A 19825-nucleotide genomic window follows, 5' to 3' on the forward strand; every position below is an offset into this window, starting at 1 on the left:
GTGGTGTGTTTTCTGTGTGTGTGTGTATTTGTATGTGTGTGTGTTTGTATGTGTGTCTACACCTAGTGGTGATTTGTGTCACAGTCACAGAAATGAATGTATCCCCTACGGCAGAGTTAGCTAAATGCTAGCTGTCACACTGTGTTTGCAGATCAGTGAGCTACAGCTAGCGCTAGCGCCAGTTTCTGCCGCCCGAATCCATCCCTGGAGGGCGCAAGGACCAGCACACATGATTAATAAAGAGATAATGAGTTTGATTTGTCACACACACTCCGCGGCGATGCCACCTCCTGCCCCACCCGCAGTGCTCTCCCCCGCCGCTTCTCCCCCGAAACCTCAAACAAACAAACAACCCAAACATGCTAACAGGAGACGTGCTCAAAAACCAACAAAAAGTCACTTCAGATATCGGGGACTACCACCTGTGCTGATGGCAGGAGGATCAAGAGCTCCGCGGCGCATCCGCCTGTCAGCTGTCGTTAGCCATCGCATTCGTCAAACACGTCAACAGCAGGCAGGCAACAACAACCAAGGGAAGTAGCCACAAGGAAACATGTGGTGTGTGCATGTCTGTGGGCGTTCGTGCATGTGTCTCCTCGCCTCTGCCTTTCATCGTCCAGACAATTACTGGGTCCATGATTTGTAGGCGTCACACTGAATGCTAACACACTCGATAACTTACTGGATGCGTTTGTGCACCCTTAATAGTAGAATCCATCAGGGATGATCTACATCATAGTGGCTGTCTACTCTCTACCCATTCCATCTTTCTCAATCTTCTTGTCTCATCATGGGCATCAATCCTACATGCCAGATATGATATGTTCTACTGTAAGGCCTAGAAGGAAACTCCAGATATCGTCTGTGTTCGCATTCTCTAGAGATGCAGCCTTCCTTTCCTTGAAGAAATGTAGTCTTAGATATTAGTTTGGGTGCAGCTGTCTAGAGAAGACTGACAGTATGAAATCACGTCAGACCATGTGTTATCTCCAGGAGGGAAAGGAGTAGGCTGGAGTTGGAAGAATTCGGGCCGTGACTTCTTCAGATAGCCGTGCAGCATGGCTGATTGGGCTTTCATGTTCTCTCTGCAGTGTTCCTAATTCTGGGACTACAGTCCTGTGGCTACCCTGTAGCAGAGATCTAAGGTAGTGAGTGTGTTAAGGGTAGGGAGGGTGGTGAGGGTAGTGAGGGTGGAGAGGGTAGGGAGGGTGGTGAGGGTGGACAGGGTAGGGAGGGTGGTGAGGGTGGTGAGGGTGGACAGGACATCCAGGTTTTGATAATAATGCTTCATTTGTCAGTGATTCTTATCAAAATGCTTACTCCTGATTGAGTGTTAATATGTTTTTACAGAGAGCACACATATTCAATCACATACACACACACTCACACACACACAAACAGTAATATACAGTAGCTGCCCACTTCCTTGACCTAGTTTGGAGCCTTTCATCCATAATACATCACAAGTTTATTAACATGTTGGAGTTGGATCTCTAATCAGCTGTCCGTGTGTGTGTTTGTGTGTGTATGTTAGAGAGTGTGTATGTTAGAGAGAGAGAGAGAGAGAGAGAGAGAGAGAGAGTGTGGTTCATCTAATCACAGTTCAAGGGGCTGCAGAAAAGAGGCTGCAAAATAGATAATTACTGAATCTCACCCCAGGTAACAGCTGAGTCTCACAGCACACACACCTGTATGCACACACAGCCAAATGCATGTGCTGCAACTACACACACCTTTTCACCCACATGAAAATACTTAAAGGGAAACTAATCATTACTGTGTGATCACATGCCCTGTGACTTCTAATTTAGCTGAAGCATAGGTAGTTTATGGGGTAACTCCCCAAATCATAGCCCTCAACAACAACCTACAGCTATCGGGTGACTCAAACAGCGGCTAAAACACATTTGAAGCTGAACGCCAGTCCAGGGTTCAAATTAGGGGGCTTGGGGGGGTTTGACCCCCCTAATTAAGACTTGGACCCCCCCCAAAAGAGGGAAAAACAACAGGTCGGAGGGGTTGATACATTTATAGATCGTTCTGACCTGTAATCGTAAATATTACTTCATGCCCTGGAGAAGAAGTTGACCCCCCGATTGTCATTGTATAATTTGCACTCTGTGCCAGTCCACAAGAATATTTCTGCTGCTGGTGTTAAATGCGATACCTTTCCTAAATGTATTCATAAACTCTTATGCTTTTTATTAAGTTGCAGTTATAAGTTAAGGTGTCATTTGTCAGAATCCATCTAAATAATTATATTAACAAATTCCCTCCCACAGGGAAATTTGTGAAGAGCCAGGCTTATTTAATGATCTTAAATCAACTGTGTGTCTGGCTGTGCTATGTGCTGCTGTAGCACTATACTGCAGCCCTGCCAGACACCCTGAGAGAGAGAGAGAGAGAGAGAGAGAGTCTGGCCCAATCAGACTTGGATGCCATGTTGCTACCTGCTAGCTACCTGTGGACATTCACTTCATCCATTTACAACATGCTGCGATGGGAAGCCAATGCTTGCACTTGTTTCAGGACACAGTCGTGTTTGAAAATTTATTTAGGGGGAAGGTAATGTCGATTGAGTTGTTTTTGGGATAGTGGTAAAATTTGGTGCATGGTAGGATAAGGTTTCTCTCTCTCTCTCTCATTCTCTCTCTCTCTCTCTCTCTCTCTCTCTCTCTCTCTCTCTCTCTCTCTCTCTCCTCTCCCTCTCTCTCCCTCTCTCTGTGTTTTAGACAGCTTGGCAGCTCCTGTCAATGTGACCATCAGGGATCTAAAGGGCAACACTGCCGTGGTGACATGGGACATCCCCGAGGGGGACCCAGTCATCGGCTTCGCCATCACACAGCAGGTAGGTGCACACGCACCAACGCATGTACCATACACACACAAACACACACACACAAACACACACATACTGTAGATACGCTTACGGGCAATTCATTAGTAGCTGTCATCAGTTGTTACCCATCGTCTCCCTGCCGAATCCCTTTGCTGGCACTTGCTTGTGTCACGGAAGGTGTCACAGGAAGTTGTGTTGCCGGGGGGTTCCCGGCGGAACACCCGTTTCCGCGGCAACAGCAAAAGGTGATGACAGCCGTGTGGAGGGGGAAAGTGATTTTATTTCCTTCCGACAGAAAGACACGTTGTGTTGGCGTCCCAACAGAGTACATTGAATTGTCCCAGAAACCAGGCACACTCACAGTGACACGCACACTTTGTGGTCCTACGACGTAATCTAGGTTGGGCAGGTGTGGTGCTAGCATGACGGTCAGTGTGGAACACCTGTCCAGTGCTTTGTCCTGGTAGCAGAAAAATCCAGAGACTTTTAATTAAGGATTTGACCTTTTGTACCAGGACACAAAGTAGTTGTGCTTACCATCCATATGGTCTATGATCTGTTTAGACTAACAGGTCCGATCAAAGATTATCTATCAATACATTTATCAAAATATATTTCAAAAACAGTCCAATGACTCCCTCTCCTTTCTCTCTTCAAAACAGAAGAAGGACGTGCGCATGCTGCGCTTCATCCAGGAAGTCAACACCACCACGCGCTCCTGTGCATTATGGGACTTGGAGGAGGAGACCGATTACATTGTGCACGTGCAGTCCATCAGCATGAGTGGGCCCAGTCCACTCAGCGAACCCCTGCGCTTCCGCACGCCCAAGGAGGCCGAGACTCTGGCCTCCAAGAGTAAAGGTAACACATTAGAGAAGACACACACACACAGACACACACAAATATAATTACAGTGTACAGTGCAGCTGAAAATGCACACTTAATGAGAAATTGAGAACAAACAAACTATTGACACAGTTTATACATACTATAATGTATACAGAAAATATACATTATACTGTAAATGCACATACACACACAGTAATTCACTTTTTTCACTCTTGAAGTATGGCATACTGCTGTACTGTTCTATTGACTGATTTTGTCCAGGGCCGTAAAAATCAATAGACACACCGGGCGTGAAATTAAGTTTCACAACAGAATCATGAATAAAATACCTTTGGGGTACACTTCATGGTGTGTTGACATCCCTGCTGTCCTCATCCCCCCTCCCCCCTGCCCTTGCCCCCCGACCCCAACTCTTGCTTGATCGCCTGTCAGCTGAGAGCTGAGGGGACATATCGGTCAGCGTTGGGATGAGATATTCAGGCCTGCAGCAAGGATGCTAAATCAATCTGGTTTTGGCACGCTCCCCACTGTAACGCCTTCAGTTGCTCCAGAACATTCCCTCTTTCTTTCTTTTTCTCCCTCTTTGTCTTTCTCTCTCATTATCTCTCTCTCACCACATGGTCTGCTGGTAGTCTGGGAACACAGTACACTGCTTAGCTACTGTGGAGGGTGAGTTTAGGACAGACAGACATGTAGGCAGATAGTCAGACAGACAGACAGACAAATAGGCAGATATAAGCAGAGACTGACAGATAGACAGGCAGCCAGACAGGCAGATAGACACAGCCAGCCAGACAGGCAGACAGGCAGACAGACAGGCAGACAGACACAGCCAGCAGACAGCCAGACAGGCAGCCAGACACACAGGCTCACTTGTATTACTTTCAAGTTGGTTCAAGATAAATAAACGTCTTCCAGACAACCCCATCAGGCTGTGTAGACAACAGCAGCACTGTAAGCTCACAAAATCTAAAACAATAGAATAAATGTCTAACCTGTCTAGATAGTATTACTAGCTGGGAACACAGAATTACAGTGGGCACACAACAAACTTCATCTTTGGCTCAGCTTCCAGACCCAGATGCCAGCATCATCAATTGGGGGGATGAGACATTTCCCTCCCCATGAGAGAGATAGAGAGTAAGAGAGAGAGAGAGTGAGAGAGAGAAAGTGTGTGTGTGAGAGAGAGACAGAGAGAGAGAACATGTTAGAGAGAGTAAAAGAGAGAGAGAGAGAGAGACAGAGAGAGAGAGAGAGAGAGAGAGAGAGAGAGTAAGAGATGGCTGTGCTGAGATCAGATTACTTGTGTGTGTCTGAGACAAGTGTTTGTTTCCCTGTGTTGGGCAGGCCATGATAGATGGCTGCAGTAGCCATGCATGACTCAGCTCCAGTCACCCCATTCTACAGCCCTCACATTCCTTTCTCTCCACCTCCTCTCCCTCTCTCCCCCTCCTCATGAAGTCATGAACAAGACCAGAGTGTATCGAGACCGAGTCAAGACCAAGACCAAGGCCGGGCCAAGACCGGACCACTCAAAACACACAAGCAATGGGGTTTGAATTGGTAAAAAGATTAGATTTGATCTGTAACTGTGTACATGAATTACAAATCAGCAGTCTTAAAGTAGTGCCACTTGCTTATGGCCCGGCAAAGAAACCTTGTTTTTGAGTTAACAAGGATGTAATGTAACTGTCTCATTTTCACAAACAAAATCTGGCAAGCAACTGAAACTAGCACCCTGAAACATACAGTATACCATTACATAGGAAGCTAATACTCGCGAAATCTCTTTATGTAAAAGGGGAAGAGATTTCTGCAGAGTTTTGGTACAGAGACAGATTGCAAACATTAGGTAGAGCTTTGCTAGCGTCTCCCTGGCTTAGCTTTCCTTTTTTGTTTTCTTTCTAAATGCCGGTAAAGGTTTGATGTATGCTGAGTCCCAGCCGTCTCAATGAGCATCTCTGAAGAATTTACACACGGCTGTGTGTTTTCTTTTGAACGCCATTGTAAACTCTCTGTGGTTCAGGTAACCACATCAATTATAGCTGATTTGGCCAACATTTTCAGACAACCACTGTTTCACCTATCTTCCTTATTCACAATTGGGGTGCGAGGGGTGATGGGTAATTTCATATTAGAAATGAGTGAAGTTATTGGTTGCCTTTGAAGCGTGATGTGTTACATCCTATAACTAAGGATATTAACAAAGAAATTAAACAATGCACAGGCAATTTAGTGATACTCCCGCAGTTGTGGTCTTGAAATAAAATCCAGAGTCGACTTTCTCTGAGACAAGACCCAGACCTTCAAAAAGTGGTTTCGAGACCAACACCGGTCTCGAGTACTACAACACTGGTGGGTGGTATGGCTGCTAGTGTAGCTGGGTTGGCCCATTGTCTTTGTGGGTGACAGGTAGCATGCTGCTACCCTGAGAAGGGAGAGGAAGATAAGCCAGCCTGCTTGCTCTGCTTTGGATCTCTGTTCTGCTCCATATCACACTGAGTATAGAGAGCGGGAGAGGGGGAAAGAGAGAGGGGGGGGAAGAGAGACAGAAAGAGGCAAAACAAGAGCAAGAGGGTAGTTTGAGAGAAAGAAAGAGAGAGACAGAGAGAGAAAGGAGAAAAGCAGAAAACAGGATAAAGATCATCAGAGAGAGACAGAAGATATGAGACATTTATTCCTTTCTTTGTTCACCACGGGCCCAATCAGGTGCCAGATCAAAGACAGAGAGAGAGATGTTCAAAGAAAGTTTTTCTCCAAACAGACCATGAAACAGACAGAATCTGACATGTCTCAGTGAGGGGGAAAGCCAGGAAGAAAGAGAGATGAGCGTGAACCAGAGGGAGGGGAGAAAAGAGAGCAAGGAAGCAGTGAGAAGGCTGATTGAGAGATCCTGTCAGAGTTCAAAACACAAACACAATCATTCTCCCTTGTCTAACTTATTGCCTGGAGACAGATGCACACATACGCTTACACACACACACACATACACACACATACACAGACATATATCTGTGGATACTTTTACACACAGCACATCACAAGTTATTCACATGGAGGGAAAAGGGAAAAACTAGTACAAACGTACAGTATTTTAAGTAGCCTTGTTTCTTAACCGCCTCCTGTTGTGTTCCTGCTGTTCTCTCTGTTGTTCAATGAATCTGATTGTCAAACGGTTATTTGTCCACATAGGGAATCTAAACACACCAAATAAATGAGAAATGTGTATATTTTCATAAAACGTTGGACTCTAAAATGTCATGTTAACTTTAGTACACCTGTGGTGTTCCTAAGATGCTCTTGAGTTTCAAGCTATGTGTCCCTTTTCTCTCTGTTCTGTCTCTAAGTACGATTTTTTTGCGGGGCAGAACCAACAAGAAACATATTAGACGCAAATACCAGTTATTAATCCCACCAACCATTAGTCCAGGTACAGAGTGTCAACAGTAGTGTAAATACAGTGACCTTTCACTAAAGAGCTGATCAATGGTGTTTCTATGGTCAGATCTTGCATGAGGCTATGCTGACTTTTCTCCACCTCTCTCCACACGCAACCAGTCCCCCTTTCCCCTCAGGTGTCCACACTTCACCACGGTATTGGACCCTGCGTGTCAGTGACATTAAACTTGACCAATTAGCCCCAGGGAGGCTGGCCAGCAACAGTGTCAGGAGCCTACGGCTGGGTCCTCTTTGATTTGTTAATACCAAGGCACAGGGGCCAATCGATTGGCTGAATTGTTGAGCACTGAAGCCAGCCGAAGCGTGGAGAGGCCCAGGCCCTTCAGAATGTCAGCTTCTGACTCCCTCTGTTTGGTCTACGCACACACCACAGCAGTGGCAGTTTGCTATGTCGAGATGAACTTTAGAAGGAGGCGACGGCCTGAATTCACAATAACGAAACAAGAAAAGTTGTTTTCACACAGCTCAGTTCATGTGTAGTGACTTTGTTCAAGGGAACACAGATCCAGGCATTTATGTTTTACTATTCTCCTCCTCCTCCCCTTCTCCCTCAGAGAATCCAGGTTGGCCAGGCCCTGGACTTAAATATTCTTTTCATTCCCCTCTTCAAGCTCAGTCCTCCAACACCCACAGCCTTTAACATGGTCAGGCCCTAATTGGGGCATGTGCCTCCCTGCTCTGCTGTCACAAAACAGTGAGGACATCATTGAAGGAGGCTTGCTCATGGGATGTGGTGTCTCTCTCTCTCTCTCTCTCTCTCTCTCTGTCTTCTGCCCTCTCTCTCGGCCCTGCAGTATCTGCACTATGGTAGAGCACGCCTGTCTGAAGCTAACAGAGAGTCCCAGGCTGGGATCGGGGAGTGATGGAGAGATCATCTAGCTCAAGTGGAGTGAAAGCGACAGAAATAGCATAGAGGGGGAAGACATCCAGATACTGGGGCAAGAGTCTGGCCAACTGTGCATCTTGTGCTTACAGTAGAAACACTCAAATTCAGCTTTATAAATGACAGGTTTTTCCTGATATTCAGCAATACCTGATGTTTAGAGGGCTAAAGTAGTGGTCTGATCGGAACAGACAGACTGGGTGGAGGGTGGACCGGGTAAGTGGTTTGAATTATTGTCAAAAGACAGCTCTTAGAGAGCCACTGTGGCAAATTACCTAAACAGTAATTCATGCATCCCTGCACACGATACTAAAAATGATTTTGAACAGCACATTGCCATGGTGATGAACTCACAGAGCTGCTCTTGTCCCGCCAGACGAAGTGACCATGGAGGAGGTGGGCCAGACCACTCAGCTGAGAGCGGGGGAGCTCATCATCATTGTGGTGGTGCTCATCATGTGGGCAGGTGAGGGATGGACTGTACCAAGGTCAGAATGCCACCCGTATCCACCTTGTTACCAGTTTAAACAGTAGAAATGAGCTGTTTCGGACTAAACATAGTTAGAAAGGCTACGCCAGCAGGGCAAGCTGTTTTTGTGTTTATGCAAACCGCCACAGTAAAGTGTTTTAGCCCATATCTCATTCTCTATCCCTCCCAACCTCTCTCTCTCTCTTTCTCTTTCTGTCTTTCTCTGTCTGCCTGTCTCTTCCTCCTCACTCAGGTGTGATCGCCCTCTTCTGCCGTCAGTACGACATTATCAAAGACAACGAGCCCAACAACAACAAGGACAAAGCCAAGACGTCCTCAGAGTGCAGTACTCCCGAGCACCCAACAGGGGGGCTGTTGCGCAGTAAGGTATAACCCCACCCCTCCTCCTACTCCTCCCCCTGGGCCCCCTCACCAATGCTGGGAAGGTGAATCGTCCAGGAAAAATTTTCGACTCCCACCTCCATTCATCTGGGCTGTATTTACTTTACTTTGATGCTTGATTCCGTTTTTTCTGCATCAAGCCCAGCTTGTGTGAACATCCTTCCTCGGAGACCACAGTCGGCTGTAATGTAAAATATACTGATGAATCCCAGAACGTTCACGCGATGCATGGCTTCATGTTCATGTGCTCTGATCAATCCATCAGCCAGACTTCAGATCTTCAAATCAAACACTGCTTTTAACTCCACCGTTTAGAAACACACCGACACCCCCCCTCCTCCTCCTCCCTCCACACGCACACACACAAACAGATGCAAACGTACATATACAAACTCGCAGAGGTCTTTCACAGACCTCTGTGAAAGACCATGGCTCCACTCTGTTCAGGCATTCCATGCTCATAACAGAATGACACCTTTTTCCCAGTGTTCTAAGCTGCCCTCCATCTTTCTCACCCCTGCCCCTTCTCTCTGTACCCCAGGATGCCAGGAACCCCAGGAACAACAACAACAACAACAGGACGCCATCCGTCAACATCATCGAGGTGTGACACCCAGAACACCAAACTCAAAAACCTTTTTCCAAAACTTTCTAAAACGGAGTGTCTTCTCAAACAAAGCTAAGCTAAAGGTCCGCTTCATGCCCATCTGTTTGTCAGGATGAAGCTGGGACTGTGGGCATTGTTGCCACCTAACTGTGCCCACCACCAGTCCTTCGGCACGGTGCCCAGCTTGGAGCCTGGCATCGCAGACTCTCTGGTGCCTGGCAAAGGACAGGTGACAGTGTTGGAGAGACAGTGTCTGAGGTTTCCACCTACCTGCATCCTCCACCAGCCTAATCACTGCCAGCAGGCTACGGAGGGAGAGAAGGGCCACACAGGCCCAGTTGATGCAGGCTGGGGGGATACAGAAAGCCAGGGTCAGAGACCCCCTCCTCTCTCTCAGCGTGTTAGCCATGAACAGGAAAACGCCGCGAGGGGGTGTGCGCGTGGTCGAGGCTGGAGCACTGATGACAGTTGTCTGTTTTAATGAACTCCCACCTGCTCCACCTCCGTCAGGACCACCATGACCTTGGTTCTTTCTTCCTATCTTCCTCATCTGATCGTTTTGCTGTACAGCTTAGACTGGAAACTCGCCTTTCCACATAGCTACTTGGGTCATGTTATAGCTGTCATGTGCACTGTGGATATTGTGTTTTCACTGCCTGTCACTTCGTTGTACTATTTTTCTCTTTATCGCTCGCGGTTTGAAAAAGAGAACCCTGAGGTAGTGTAGGTCTCTAACTGCGAGGTATCCATTTTATAGATCTCTCCCTCAGTCTCTTTCTTCCTGCGGCAAAAAGATCTCTCGACATCCCCCGAGAATGGTTTTCATTCCGAGCGCTGGGTTCCGTCTTGGTGGAATCCAGATAGCGGGAGGCTAATTTAGGAGGGTGTGAGGCGCGGTGGTGGCAGTAACGGCACAGAGGGATCAAAAGATGACACCACACAGACACCAGTGGAGCGGGAGACTTTATTCCTCTGAGAATCAAAGTTTGTTAACTCTGACAGCGGGAAAGATGAGGAACACCTGACGGATGAATCTGGTACCTCGACGGTGCTCTTAATGATGCAGAACCTTGATTTGTATATTTGTGTATGTTCCTTTTTACATCCACTGATCCCTTACAAATAGACGACTTCCCTTTCTCTTGTTTGTGATCTTCTACACTGATATGTGTTACAGTACATACAGTCATAGCCTACACACACACGATACACAACAACAAAATATTCTAGACGTGTATACTTTTCCTCAGTTGTCTCGTGTTCACCATCACACTTTGAAAGGCGTGACGCTGCACCATTGTGTATCTAAAATAGACGACACTTCCCCTCCGACGACCCCGTTGGACTCTTTGTGAGAGGCCTGACTCATATCTCGGGAGAACTGGACTCAGTCTTTATGGAAGGGCTATCCAGGCCTCTCCTGTGTCAGCAATAACAGTCCTCAGTGGAGTGAAGGGATGGGTGGGGTGAGGGAGGTGTCTCACAAACTAATGGAGCACCTGGAGGACAGTGCCCATAGCTGTCAACCGAAACTCCATATCCCAGCATGCTTGGCTCAGGCTCATCCCACCAACACGCCACATTTCTTACCCTACAAACAGGTGAAGAGACAGGGAGGATTGTGGGCACGTTAAGTTAAATACAAGCCTTTTTTTAAGCGTCATTGTTGCTGTCCTGAACAGTCATAACGTATACTGTCTATGTGACAGGTTGCTTTTAATGTATTTCCGCACCATGAATCACTTTGCAACAGTCCCATCTGACATCATCCACTGGTGACAGCCTGAGGGCTCATGTACCATTGACACAGGACAGAGGTGGACAGTGTTATGGACTACTGTTCAGTACCACTATGGGCCAATCAGCCCACCCACTAACCCCTTAAGGTGGACCAGGACAAAGTGGGATGACGTGAAAAAAAGAAAAGGAAGAATGTGTTTGAGGGCTGATTCAAATAGTACTGCCTTAAAATACCTTAAACTTCCATTTCAGTTAATAGGATGGAACAACAAAAGCCCGATTTGTAACCGTTTCATAATTTTAATATTTTCACACCCGTTTGGGGTGTGAAGACTATGTTATCTGTGACCAACCATGGTCAAGTGATTAAGAACAAACATGAAAACGTGTTTCCCAAGTCTCTTAATTAGAAGGTTTGATGGAGATAACTGAATGTATTGATGCTGTTTGTAAAACTCTTTGGCAGATCGATGTGTACATAGGTTTGTATATCATTCTTATTAGTTGTTTTGCAGGAATGCCAGTAGGTGGAAGAAATGTGTCTTTAGTTGAAGGTGTCAGTTTTGTATTTATGGCTGAAAGGCACTATAAAAGTCCTTTCATTTGAAAAACATGCATTTAGATTTCACTGCTCTGCTTTCAACGTACAACATTTCTGTAACATTCTAATATTGTACTGAAGCTGTTTGTATGGGGGGGGGGGGGGGGGTGATAGCTTTAAAAAGACTGTGGAAGGTGAAGCAAGTTGTTTTCTATCCCGTCCTTACAAACTGAGAATATGGAGAGTGATCCAGTGATGATACACCCTGTATGATCAAATCCAAGGGATCAATGGACATACATTTTGTTCAGTAGACTGAATGGATATGCCGTTTATTAATCACATCCATTCGTGCTTTCACCTTTCCATGTCTCACTGTGCAAAACCATAGACATACAACTGCTATTTCTACCACTTCTCGTACAGACCAGACTCTGTGCTGACAATTAACCTTGGGTGTGGGAGAAAGAGAAAGGAAAAGAGAGATACAGGCAGTGAAGATGAGGGGAAACAGGTTATGGAGGGGCTGGGTGTGGGCTGAACAATGACTAATGCAATGGCTTTTATCACTCCCTCTCTCCCGCTCCACTTCCACCTTTAATGAGAAAGAGTGGAAGAACTCTGGTTCAATTTCTCTAATCCGCGCTGATTCATGTCAGGGACAAGAGCGGGTTTTAAGTAGAGACAGTGGGAGTGAGAGAGGGAGGTGAAGGGAGCCAGGGCGAGAGAGCTAGAAAGAGCAGAGAGAGGTGAACAGGCCTATCTGATTGATTACCACAGACGGATGGCTGTTCCGAGGACCAGCTCTAGTGGTGAGTTCTCCAAGCGCTGTTCTGCTGCATTACCCAGAGTCCTTAGCAGCTCTTAGGAAAGTTTGGTGCTGAAGGTTGAACCCATCTGTCCTTACGACTGCCATCCATACTCACAACTCACTTCCTCCCTTCCTCCGATCGATAGGCCTCTGTCGACTCAGTAACAGATAATGATGATCATCTCCCAGGATAATTTCTTTGAACTGTGGCCATGCCTGTAGGTTGCTAATGCTAAATCTTTCAATGGAACCCCAACGGATTTCATACACCCACTTCAAGTTTTCAATTAGTATTTCAATTTTAATCTTGGTTTTGGCAACTTGGAACTCGTGCCCTTACTCAGAGCCGTACGGTAAGGGTGCAAGGGAATTGGTAATGAAGTACTTATGTATCTGTAGCCTAGATCTATGAAGCTCATTCTTAATTGAGTGTAGTATAATCATTTTGGATTATGGTTTGCTGTTCTCGGTGGCAACTGTAAATACAGCATTTTATGTGGCTGTTTTAAGAGCAGGCATAAATGTAGGGCTAATGTAAACCATGTTTCTGTTATGCTGCCAAGCTCGTGTCTAAGCTTGCTCTGTGGCGCGCAGACAGTTGTAGATCTGCACTGAGGAGGCATCATCATCCAACGCACGGGGGACTTTTCACAAAAGAGACCAGCGCCAAGCCACCAGGTCTGACTTGTCAACATGGTTGGTGACATATTGTTGGTCGACTCCAGAAGGTTGTGCTTCCTGTGCCACGTCCAAAGAGAGTGGCCTTAGGTGTCACAAAAAGCATGAGGGCTTGTCTAGTGGTTCCAAAACTACAGGAGGTGCCAGATCGTCCTAACGTCATGTAGTGTGTGGAGCCCACACGGGCCTATTCATCTGTACAGACCGCCCTCTGCTACACCACAATATCTCAGTCTTTTCTCTTTCTTTCTGGATTAAAGTCATTGGGCAGGCCACCACCTGTTAGAATGTGTACAGTATGACACGATACCTTCACCTGACTCTACAGTTACAGAGAGATGCCAAGGAGGTGCACTCAGATGAAATGCAATTAGGCTGCAAGTGAACATTGTTTTCGTTGACTTTTGTGCTCTCAAAAGAAAGAATATATATGAAAGACTGTAAGAACTCAACATTCCAATGTGGTCGTGTTTGACCTTTTTATGATGATGAGTCATTTGGTTTTTGGACGTGTTTCTTATGTTGTTCAAAAGATTTCTCTGAGAAGCGGCTTTGTCTCTTGAAATAACAGAAAGCTTGGGATGGGATAATAATCCCATTCATTTTGGTTTTGTATTGTACATACAGTAAAGACAAACTGGTAATCATTGTTGGCATTCAAAGAACCATAGTAGAAATATTTCTTTATATTTAAAGCGATCCGTAATGATGTAGGCCTCATAACTGTGGAAACTTTACCACTGTAAAGAGATTTACAAAAAAGCATGGTTACGAAAACATGAAATGCTTTATCAATGCCATGTTGTTTATATTCAATGTTCAGCATATACAACAGTCACTGCTTAAAGAGGGCTAGCATGGTTCTATTATTATGCACAAGGTTACACTATTTCTATTATGAAGAATATGATGTATGCTAACTTGTGTATGCTTAATAAAATAAAATAATCAAACATTTTCCCAAAATGCTTTTCTGCTTTCTTCTCAATACTGTTCTGGTCCACTTACTATAAATGTTGACATAAGAATGACAGGAATGTACTGTGTGGCTACTTTGGTTTAAACAAGTAACATTTACCTTTCACATATTCAGATAAAGTGTGTATGTGTTGAAAGTGGATTTGGATGGACTTGAAATGGAGGGACTTGGGCCTTGACATTAAGAACGCAGACATCTCCTTTCCCTTCTTCAATAATGCATTGCTGCAAATGTTCACCGGAACTGTCAGGAACCAGCGCCAGCCAACCACATGCAATATCCCCCCCTCATTGCTCTCAAAGAGTTCCGACAGGCCTACAGATTCATTCTAGTAAATAAATACCCAAACAACACGATATCAAGCAACCACACTTAATGTGGAGTCAGCAATCTGAATTCAAAACGTGCCTAGATTCACAAAGACAGAAATCAACAGGCCTCGCACACTGGAGCCTTAAAAAGAGCTATGAGCTCAAACTCCACAGTAGATTACATTTACAGATCTCTCCAACGTGTCAATACAAGACCAATCCCAAAGCATACTGCTTGACCACACAGAACAGATAGAAAGTTGGGCATTCAGTGATTTGATGACAACTCATTGTGAGATATTTTCGTATCCGCCTCATTTGGACAGTTTGGCAAAAGTAACAGCTGGAGCATTCTGGCTTTAGGACTCTGATTATCAGATCATCAGAAAGGCATTAGATAAACACAAACAACGTTCACGTTGCTAGGAGGATCATGCACGTGATGTCAGATGCTAAATCGTAGCTCCCGTCTCCCACGCACGTGCACAGCAGTCTTCACCGCATGTGTTCACGAGGCACACACACACACAGCTTCTGGATGACTGGGCTGAGACAGGGAGGCAGTGGATTTGTAGAGACAGCCTTACTTTTAACAGCTTCCATTACTCAAAGGACACGGGTCATGCTGGTGAGATCTAAGCTACATCAGTTGCTCATAGCTCCCAAAATACACAGCCCCCCCCCCCACACACACACACACCTAATTGCACTCTGCACTAGCGGATACCGTACACAGGCAGCGTCAGCTGCATAGTCAGTGACAATACAGACATGGAGAGTGCACAGAAACATTCTCTTGGTTCCACTTATAATTCCACTTACAGCCTACAACATGCCTCCCAAGCAAATGTCAACACACAAATACACAAACAAACAAAACTCTATATGTTGATACCTTGAGGTTGGGGGTTAAATTCCTGAGGTGGGCACACATTTGCAGTTTTAATGAGACCACAAACAGAGAGGCAGGGACCGACTGAGCACAGGCCCTGCCGGTCTGTCAGACACAGCACTGCTGTTCTACATGTGAACATCGCACATTAGAACCCTGAAACACTTTCTGGAATTTCAGGATTAACTTTGTGTGTGCAAATGGCGTGCCACGCGTGTCCACTCTCCAGTCAGGACACCAGAGTTGTCTCCACTTCAAAACCTAATTAATTCAAATCCAGCATTTGCATCTGTTTCAGCTTCAGATGAATGAATGTTGAGGTCTGTTTACCAAGAGGTTCTCTTGAGGTTTGTGGGGCAAGGCTGGAAAAAAACCCTTCCAGTTAAAAGAGCTCCAGGCTTACATAAGACATTTATTTACATAATGAATGACCCTCTTTCTTTCCACTATGCTTAACTTGCACCTGGCATTGCAAGACGTTTAACAGAGTGCACTGGACCTGCGACTGTATAGGGACTGTGGACATTGTTCTGAAATATTGATTAAACTATATACGAGTTCCGTGAGGAAGTGAAGTTCACTCTACAAGCACTGTAGAAATAGCTGGAGCAAAGGTGTGTCAAACTGGAAGATGCAAGGTTGTGACAGGAGCCAGCCAAATGTCACAGCCTGTGCATGCTACTCCAGGTACAGTAATCAAAACACTTAAGTTACTCCACTATAAACCTGCAGGAAGCATATACTGTACGTTTTTTGCCTCAAACTGAAGCTCTGTTCATTTCCATTAATAGAAAGGACTCAACCTTTTTAAAATGGTTTAATATTTTTTTATTTTTAACTTGAGTGGTGGAGTGTCCTATGAAGAGTTGTCTGACCAGAGATATATCAAACACCAGCAACATGTGCCAGGTTCATATATTAGAAAGACGTATAGTGAAATTGACACACGGATCTTGGATTTTGGAAAATTGGGAGGCACTGGCGCATGACTTAAAAAGCACAATAACAAAACAAACAAATAATAATTATAATGACTTAATCTGCAATATTTAGCAAGCCACACAGCAATCAACATTAACATAATATTACAACTTCCAAAAAGCATTTCACGCATGCAAGAAAACAAACATAATAAACAGTAAAGATAAGAACAGTTGTGCCAGTCCTGCCATACTCATACATTTTGGGCAAATGCAGGCCTCTTCACAATTATTTTTTTAAATTTGTTATAACAGGCTCTTGCCAGGGTCTTCATAAAAAAAGAGACATAAGTGCTAACATTTAGAAACATTTTCAAACAACTTAAGAACAGTTTGGCCATGCCTTTCTCTGACCTAATTTTTTGTATTCCTCTTGAAAAGCTTTGGCACCGTTGCAAAGCGCCGATGCTTTATGTAGCTCTGACACCTCCATTGGTCCAAACTGAACTTTAACACCCCATTGCCAAAACGCACTTTGTAATTCCTGCAACAAAAACGCAAAGTCACAGTCTTCACAGTCGTCCACTAACTGCATTTCACCTCAGAACGCACACACAAACACAAGTCCACTACAACATGTACCTGCGTGTGAGGTCCGAGGGGTGCTGCCATTGCTGGCCATTAAAGCCTGCTCCCTGGTGTGCTACATGGTCCATCAGGTTGTGCAGCTCCGTCAACACCCCTGCACACACACACACACACACACAATCAGCACTTCTCAGATTCCAACCACAGCAGCTTTCAGGGCTATAGGAGGCCTGGGTGGACTGTTGAGATCCTGACACAGTACCTTGTCCGACCCCTACATTCTCCTTCATGTGACGGGTGACTGAGTCCACGTAGACCCTCTTCTCACGCTGCCAGTGCTTCTCGCTGTCAAACACCACCGGCCTGGAACACACAAGACATCCACCCTCTTCCAACAATCTAGATACACCTTGTGGGTCCCACTGACGGCCAATCCCTGAAACTGTATTTGAAGCCAAGCTAAGCAGCTTGTTGTATCACTTATTTAGTTACGAAATCCCATTTCTCAAATGGGAAAGGCATATTTAAAGAGACAGATGACCTTTTTACCATTTAAGGCCCATTCAACAAAGTTATCCACTGAAAGCTACCATGGCAATAGAGTTATATCTTGAGGTGATAAGAGGACTTCACACTGACTGGATGAATGCACAGTTCAGTACCGTGACATGGTGGCCTTCCTATCTTTTTTGTTGCTCTCTTTGTGTTGAAAATGGGTCTTCTTTTGGACCTCTCTGGGTTGGGGGGGGGTTTTGCTCTCATTCTGTTTGGGTGGAGACTGAAGAGTTGCTGGTTTGTTGCTATTGTTGATCTGGAGGTTGGGAACCACAACCACTGACCTGACCTGAACAGGTATAAACAATAAAAAAAAACAGCTTGGTTATGAAGCCAAACATTAGATTTTATCAACAGGAAATGTGGATCCAATTCATAAATAATTGTTTAAAATTGTCAGCCAGTCATTCCGATATCTTTACCTGGACCTGCAGAGGCAAAGTAGTCTCATAGCTCGTCTCCACAGCTACCTCCTCCACCAGCCACTCCTGGGTTGAACTAATCCCGCCTCCCTTGTCCTTCCCCTCCTCCTTTCCCTCACTTCTCTCATCACACACTTCTACGAGTGGGTCTGTGCTACAGTGACAAACTGAGGACTGGAGTAAAGGGTCTCCTATGTTCCACACCTCCCCTGTGGCTCCGTCTAAACACTGCTCTGCACCCTCCCCTGGAATCCACAAGGCTCCACATACAACGAGGGAGTCCTCCGGGCCGAAGGAGAGGCGCTGCTGACACACCTCAGCCTGGCCTTTCTTGGGTTCCAGGGGACAGGGAGCCTTCCGTTCCACTCTGTCCTCCAACAGTGAAGGAGCAGCCAGCGCCTGCACCCCTTTCGCTCTCACACGGAGCAAAGTGCTGCTGGAGAAGGCCTGGGGCCGCAGAGGTGTCTCTGCCTTACACACATCCTTCTTTTCTTCTCTAAGTGCATTCAGAGAGGACCCAGAGAAGCTCTCACCACCGAGAAACCTCTTCTGTTCCCCTGCCCTCTGTTTTACCAGACCCTGCTTTGGAGCGGGCTCTTTTAGCAAACTTCGATTGAAGGCCGAATGCTTTTGACCACCTGCCTTCTTGTCAGAATTGCTATATTCATAAAGGCTCTGGCAGCTTGAGATAAAATCATCCATACTGTCATTGCTGCTGCTGTCACTGTGTATGGGGCTCAGACACATGATATCGTCAATGTCACAGTCAAAGGCAGTACCATGGTCCAGTGCCACATTCTTTAGATCCAAATCTGGTGGGTTTGGATATACACTGCCTGGCAGCATACCCCCCTGTCTACCGTCTGACAGCTCCCTTTTAACATGCTTTACGCAGAGCCCTGAACCTGGTGTCCTGCCTTCCTCGTGGTCTACTACCAAATTCTTCACACCTGATGACACAGTTTTAGGGCCAGATGAGGCTTGGCGTATTTCTGGAAGGGGGTTCCAGGAATCTATGACACATGCAAGGTCTGGGGACACAGTAGTTTGTGGTTTCCAGAGCTTTTTAGCAGGAGTCTCATAAGTATCATCAAGGCAAGAGTCATCAAGTCGCCTTTTTTGTCTTGTGGAATCACTACTGGTCATAATCTCTATTTTGTAGTTGCAAAATGGATTTGAATTTTCCCACAAATAGTTTATGGTTCCATTAGACTGACCATTTCCACAAGATGCCATCCTCCTGGAATACACAGATAGGGGTCTCAAGTGCCCATGGCTACCATTTTCATAACTTGATTTCTCAACACCAAGTCGATGAGAAATTGCTTTCATACTATTAGCTATGCTAGCATTCTCCATCCCGCCAAATAACAAGGCCAGATGACTTAACCAAAGCTTTTACTACTAGTAGCTAGCTAACTACGTAATTGCAACGAGAAGAGTCAGGATCCTCTCGACTTGCCTGAAAAATGAAGATGTGAGATTGAATTAGAATTTGTCATTGACAACATTACGGTTAATTGTTAAGTACAGGCTAATCATGTTGAAGGAAATCGGATACCATCAGTTGCTGAATTGCAGCAAGTCCTTTCCAGCAGAATGAAGTGGGCCCAAAATATTGCAACTAGTACCAATAAGCCCGTGCAGTGCATGTGGCTAGCTACTTTGCTAATTAGTTTAACACATTATCTTCCTTCATTCGATCTTGAGTTTCAATGCAAGTTAATACGTGTGATCTGTAGAGCTTTCTGAATGAAGAAGCTTTTACTTACGACTTTTTTCGTAGTCCACCGCAAGAGGAATATCGAAAAACACTCACAGGTGCATAAATGCGAGGTCAAGAGGTTCACGGACGAGCTCTTTGTCAGTGATGTTCAATT

General features: G+C 45.5%; 2 protein-coding genes across 2 annotated transcripts; one reads left to right on the forward strand and one right to left on the reverse strand.

Moving 5' to 3' along the window:
- Positions 1-2754: 2754 nt before the first annotated feature.
- fndc5a (fibronectin type III domain containing 5a) lies at positions 2755-9688 on the forward strand. Its single transcript, XM_047018232.1, has 6 exons — positions 2755-2848; positions 3502-3700; positions 8407-8496; positions 8753-8886; positions 9443-9505; positions 9620-9688. The coding sequence occupies exons 2-6, from the start codon at positions 3517-3519 to the stop codon at positions 9653-9655; spliced, it is 507 nt and encodes a 168-aa protein (XP_046874188.1). The 5' UTR covers positions 2755-2848; positions 3502-3516; the 3' UTR covers positions 9656-9688.
- A 6762-nt stretch (positions 9689-16450) lies between these two features.
- Positions 16451-18692, reverse strand: LOC124489202 (S100P-binding protein-like). Its single transcript, XM_047051893.1, has 5 exons — positions 17946-18692; positions 17631-17812; positions 17231-17331; positions 17023-17122; positions 16451-16924 (listed from the first exon to the last, which is right to left on the reverse strand). Exons 1-5 carry the CDS (start codon positions 18690-18692, stop codon positions 16795-16797), a joined length of 1260 nt encoding a protein of 419 aa, XP_046907849.1. The 3' UTR covers positions 16451-16794.
- Between the last annotated feature and the right edge of the window lie 1133 nt (positions 18693-19825).

The sequence above is a fragment of the Hypomesus transpacificus genome, chromosome 3 (assembly GCF_021917145.1).
Source record: "Hypomesus transpacificus isolate Combined female chromosome 3, fHypTra1, whole genome shotgun sequence".
NCBI classification, from domain to species: domain Eukaryota; kingdom Metazoa; phylum Chordata; class Actinopteri; order Osmeriformes; family Osmeridae; genus Hypomesus; species Hypomesus transpacificus.